This window comes from Pseudonaja textilis, chromosome Z, assembly GCF_049901715.1.
Source record: "Pseudonaja textilis isolate UNSWEBS1 chromosome Z, rPseTex1.2, whole genome shotgun sequence".
NCBI lineage: Eukaryota > Metazoa > Chordata > Lepidosauria > Squamata > Elapidae > Pseudonaja > Pseudonaja textilis.
The window spans coordinates 51,100,006-51,105,999 of record NC_142008.1 but is presented as its reverse complement, the minus strand read 5'-3'; the positions used below and the strand labels follow the sequence as shown (position 1 = coordinate 51,105,999).

The 5,994-nt window shown below is 42.2% G+C and overlaps 1 protein-coding gene and 1 pseudogene across 1 annotated transcript; both read right to left on the bottom strand.

Annotated features, from left to right (window-relative positions):
- Positions 1-3,988: 3,988 nt before the first annotated feature.
- LOC148124005 (general transcription factor II-I repeat domain-containing protein 2A pseudogene) lies at positions 3,989-4,906 on the bottom strand (annotated as a pseudogene).
- A 70-nt stretch (positions 4,907-4,976) lies between these two features.
- Positions 4,977-5,789, bottom strand: LOC148124004 (general transcription factor II-I repeat domain-containing protein 2-like). The gene has a single exon (XM_087917156.1). It carries the CDS (start codon positions 5,787-5,789, stop codon positions 4,977-4,979), a length of 813 nt encoding a protein of 270 aa, XP_087773282.1.
- Between the last annotated feature and the right edge of the window lie 205 nt (positions 5,790-5,994).

Genomic DNA, 5,994 nt, shown 5'->3' with positions numbered 1-5,994 from the left:
GCCAAGTCCGATAACGAGGAGAACCATAAATCAGAGGCAAACGCCACACAGAATAATTTGTCCAAACTGCTAACTCAAATAAACAAGTTGACCCGAACAGGGATTCAGAGCTAACACACCCCCTTATATTCCCTGAGGGGGCGTGTCAGTCTCTTTTCTCAGTCCCTGATTTGACATTTCCTTTTACGTTGTATGTCACGTTTCTGCCTGTGTCTTTGCCTTGCATCAGACCAGCATTTCTCTGCTTGATCTTCAGCTAATGACTCCGGCACGCTCGCATAAGCCTCCTTGAAGTCTCCGGGTATGTTCTTGGGCTGTCAAACAAGGTCGGACCACACCCAACTCCATCGGCTCCTTGGCCTTGGCCACAGCACTGTGAGAGACCTGTGGCACTGATTGTACAGGATACTGCGGTCTTGGAGTGAATTGCTGCTCTGGAACTGGGCGTCTAGTCTTGCGCCATTGAAGCTGGGCATCAATGTGCAAACATTGGACTACCAGAGCATCAAGGGTCAGGGCCGGCTCCACGTGCACCAACTCGTCTTGTATATCCTCTGCCAGACCATCTTGGAAGGTGTCCATTTGAGCTGCCTCATTCCACGCAGAGTCCATACGGAGCAGACGAAACTCTGAAATGAACTCCTGCAAGGGGCGTTTCCCCTGGCAAAATTCCTTTAAGCATCTGGCAGCGGTCTGAGCTTTTATGGGGTCCTCATACATCGAGCGTAGATGGTGCCAAAAGCCCTGATAGTCAGTTAGTAAGGGACTATTTTGCACCAATAAAGGAGTGGCCCACCTAGCAGCTGAACCCGACAAAAGACTGATAACAAACCCCACCCAAGCCCGGTCATCAGGGAAATCTTCTGGCCGAAGAGACATAAATAATTGACACTGCCCCATGAAAGCCGGGAACATTTCAGGCTGTCCAGAGAATTTATCCGGCACAGCTACTGGGCATTTCCTATGGGGAGGGGCAGGAGAAGCAGCAGGAGCTTGCAGCAACGTAAGTTGGTTAACCAGTTCGGTGACTTGTTGCTGCAAAACCTGGTTATTATGCAGAAGTTGATTAATCTGCTGCTGCTGCTGTTGGTTATCCATCTTGGTCAGAAGATGGTGTTTGGGTTCGGGTCAAAAATATTCTGTCTCACCTGTAGCCACCAGGTGAGAGTCCAAATTTCCAAAGGAAAATACACAAACAGACAGGAACAGGAATGACAGAGTTAACTTCCTCTGGCTGAATCTGTTTTTGGCAGTTTTCCCAGAAGCTGCCTGCCAAGTCTGATAACGAGCAGAACCATAAATCAGAGGCAAACGCCACACAGAATAATTTGTCCAAACTGGTAACTCAAATAAGTTGACCCGAACAGGGATTCAGAGCTAACCGCCCCTTATATTCCCTGAGGGGCGTGTCAGTCTCTTTTCTCAGTCCCTGATTTGACATTTCCTTTTACGTTGTATGTCACGTTTCTGTCTGATGCCTTGCATCAGACCAGCATTTCGTGGCTTGATCTTCAGCTAATGACTCTGGCACGCTCTCCTGATTATCTGCCAACACCTGAGGCACAATCAGGGAGGAAGATTCTGGGGAGGAAGATGATTCTGAAACTTCCAGCAAAGCAGGCTCAAACCTTAGGGCCAAGTCCTCCTCTTCCTCCTGACTCCCGTCTGTGTCACTCAACAAAGCAGGCTCAAACCTCAATGCCAGATCTTCCTCATCACTCGAGCCTATGTCTTCTGATAGAGCAGGTTCAAACCTCCGAGTCACAACACCTTCCAGTCACCTTCCAGCTGCTAGATTCCCTTCTATTAATATCAGTGTGGTATATCTCCCGACCTCGTAAGCTTCCCTTTTTACTCATTCTTGTCTTCTTTCTTTCTTCTGTCTGCCAAGCCCCTTCACTTTCACTTGCCTTGCATCCACTTTTTGGCCGCTTCCTTTTAGGGCTCCGGACAGACACTTGTAGCAGCCTTATAAAAGTCTATAGCATTCCAATCATCCTCTCCACCGCTAATTTTCTCTGCCACACTCTTCACCAATGATCCCACAAACTGTTACTCACTCGCTTCTTTACATCAGTGGTAGTCCGGAGTTCGGAGCCACCATTGATAGGCGGCTGTTTCTTGCTTATTGGGCTCTGGAAGGCTCCTCTTCACTGCAGGGGGGTTGCCTTCCCCACACAGCAGCTTGAGTCTCCCCCACACCGGCACGAATCTCTCCGGGACTCATGCACCCTCAAAGGATCACATCAACCACGAAAAAGAGATTAACTGAAACCACGGGCAGGCTTCTGCACCTCTGTTCGTCCTTACTTAACACCAGAAGTCTTTATTAAATCGGAGACAGGAAGAAGATCGGAGCCAGTGGAATGGAGACAGTGCGGCGCCACAGGCGACACTTGGAAATCCTGAAGTTATTGTAACAACATAACTGATGTAAACCACTTAACTGCCCTTCAGGGAGTATATTGATTTAACTGAGGAGGTGGTTCCATTGGAAGAAAATTAGGAAAATTGAACTTAGGAACGTTAAGACAAAAAGTAAAAGTGGAAGCTTCCGAATGTGTGGGATACCGTGTAATTACAGCCACTACTCAGCATTTCTTACACCTCCCCACTTCCGGTGCGTTTGGAGTGTAAGCTCTTAAAACTCAGAGATGGAAAGCTAAAAATTTACTTTAAAACTCCTTTTTCTCCTTCTTTACTCCCTTTTTCCTGTATACATCTGCTTGTTTTTCTTTATTCCCCCACTCTCCAGCACTATGATGAACTATCTGTCCTTTTTCAATCTCTCTTTATAATGTTTACAAATATGTATACTGGGGAAAGGAAAATTGAATGTTATAATTGATTGTTAAATAATTGAATTAACTGATTTAATTGATTTATTAATAATAGTGATAGTTATACTTTGATTAGATATATAGGAAAAATAATAAGAACATTAAGTATTATTTAATTAATAACTATAAAGAATTTTATATATTAATATTAAAATTCATTGTGCGATCACTCTAAATATTTAATTAATCCACTTGGGGATGAATGTAATACTGTTTGTGTTTAAGAATATTTAAAATAAGGTTAGATAATACATATATTTATTTATAATATTTAAATATAGTTGGGTTTGGATATAATATTTATATACTTTTTCCATTACGTGAAGTTATGTATAGAGGCTGAGCATTGAGGCCTTACAAAATTATATAAGTGATTTAGAATTTGGATTTAAAATAATACAGTGATAATATTTTTATCTATAAGAACTTATACTCCAGTAATTGGTAAAGAGTACAGATATCCAGCAGATAAATAGATTAAGTAATTAGATACTGGGCAATCCTAATATAGAGATTCTATTACTGAATGTTAATTTGGGATAATATAATTAATATATTACAACAACAGAACAAATCTTAAAAGAAATGACTTCCACAACAACTAAAACTCTGAAAACTGGAAGAAAGGTCACCCTGATGTTAACAACCACATCGGCCCATGGCACAAAAAACCATTGAAGAAACATTACCAGTGGAGAAACAAGCTAACATCTTGAATGTCAATATCCAATCCATTTTGCTTACTTTACAGGAATCGATGATGAAGCTGAAAGAAACAATGATGAAAAACCATAATGAGACGAGAGCAGATATAAATGAATTAAAAGAGGAAATGGGGAAATTAAAAGCAGAAATGAAAGCGGATATCTCCAAAGTAGAGGACAAAGTTGGATTATTACAGCAGGCCTTGGAGAAAAATGAAGCAACAATAAGAATAACAATAAGAAGTAGAGAAAAGGACAGAATGAACTGAAAGGAAATTAGAAAGGGTAGATGAAGAATTAAAGCAGGGGTGGGCAATTAATTTCTGTCGGGGGGCACATGGAAAATCAGATCTGTGTTCGAGGGCCGAACCAATTTTATAAAAGGCCATTATAAAGGGCCCATTATAAAATGCAGCAAATTATATATAAGAATCATTTACCTGTTCAGTGGGAGAAATCCAGTCTGTCTTGGGCTTGAATAAGTGCACTGAAATCTGGCGGAATATCTGAGGTGGCTATGCGAAGGACAGATGAGAGGTGGTCATCAGTGATAGAAGATCTGTGTCTGGATTTGTTGAACTTCATCACTGAGAATGTCTGTTCACATATGTAGGTAGATCCAAAGAGGACTAGAATTTTCAGAGCATGTCTCCTCATGTGTGGAAAGTTCTCCTCTTTGAGTGATGAGTAAAACTCAAGCAGTGGGACAGACCTAAAGTGCGCTGCCAGAAGTGTGTCAGACTGCAAGTCAATGAGTTCCATCTGAACATCACTGGGTGCATTATCCACATTGCAGCTGAATGGAGAAGAAACCATGTCCATTTCACTCTCAAGTGTTTTGAAGTCTTGAAATCACCTTGAAAACTCAGCATGCAGTGCTTCTAACATGGATGAGTACCTGTGGAGGTTATCAGCTGATGGTTTGGCTTCTTTCAGTGTTGGCATGTGAGTAAGAATATTGTTCCCCATTTGGCTTGAGAGAAGCTGCAACTTTCTCATGAAAGCCTTCACTGCGCTGTACATTTCGTGCACAAAAAGGCCCTTGCATTGTAGTTTGACATTCAGGTCATTCATCCAAGAAGTCACGTCTACAGCAAAACTAAGGTCTGCCAGCCAGTCTGCATCTGAAAGTTGAGGGATGTCATTTCCCTTGTTCTCACAGAACTGCCAGATCTCCTCTCTCAGGTCCCAGAAAACTTTCAGGACTTTTCCCAGGCTCAGCCACCTGACGTTTGTGTGGTAGCTGAGGTCACGATGTTCAGACTCATTTTCCTCCAATAGTGCAACAAACAGTCTGTGATTCAGTGCTCTTGCTCTGATGAAGTTAACGGTTTTAGTTACAACATCAACAACATGGTTCATTTTTAATACCGACCTACACAACACTTCCTGATGTATAATACAAAAATGTCAATTTCTGCTCAGGGTTAATTTAGGAAACTTTATCCTGCATTCTCTTCAAAAGTCCAACATTTCTCCCCATCAGATTTGGACAACCATCTGTTGTCACACCTACAAGTTTGTCCCATTTCAGTCCCAACTTGTCTAAACATGCATTTACTTCCATTAGGAAATCACTCCCTGTTGTTGTCCCTTTCATTGACTGCATGGCTGCCAGTTCCTCCGTTATTTTGAAGTCTGCAGTGATCCCACATAAGAAGACAAGTAGCTGGGCAGTGTCTCGTACATCACAGCCCTCATCCAGAGCCAGGGTAAAAAAAGAAAATGTAACCGCTCTGTTCTTCAGCTGAAACTCCAAATTTCCTGCAATGTCCTCAACCCTTCTCGTCACAGTACACCGGGACAGAGGGATGTTCTCAAATGCACCCTTTTTCTCTGGACATATTAGCTCAGCAGAGTCCACCAAACACTCTTTAATAAACTCTCCATCAGAAAACGGTTTACTTCGTTTAGCTATTTTATGAGATATGACATAACTTGCTTCGGTAGCTGTATCTCTGGATGTGCTAAGTTTTGTAAAAAGTGTTCGTTGAGTTTGCAGCTTGGATAGCAAAATCTCCGACTCCTTTGCTCGCTCTTGGTCAGACAAGTTCCTATATTTATCCTCATGTTTGGTCACATAGTGGCGATTCAGATTATAATCTTTCAACACAGCAACAACTGTACCACAAACTAAGCAAATGGCTTTGCCTTTGACTTCCGTAAATAAATATTTAGCAGTCCATGTCTTGTTGAAAACACGGCATTCAGAATCAACTTTCTTTTTTTTAATGTGAGCCGACATTTTGGGGGAGCTTAGTGGGTGAAACCCCTCCTAAAGAATATTAACCCCCACTATACTACAGATCCAATCCCAGGTTCCCAGGTAACCTTCGTGCAAGGGGCGCCACTCAAGCATTTGCAGATGATCTGGTTTTCATCTTAGAAGACCCACTAGAAACAGCATCAAAATTGATAGAAAAGTTAGAGACATATGGAAAGGTGGCTGG

Excerpts from the sequence above, each read along its gene's own strand:
- LOC148124004 (XM_087917156.1), bottom strand. The coding sequence starts at position 5,789 with ATGTCGGCTCACATTAAAAAAAAGAAAGTTGATTCTGAATGCCGTGTT.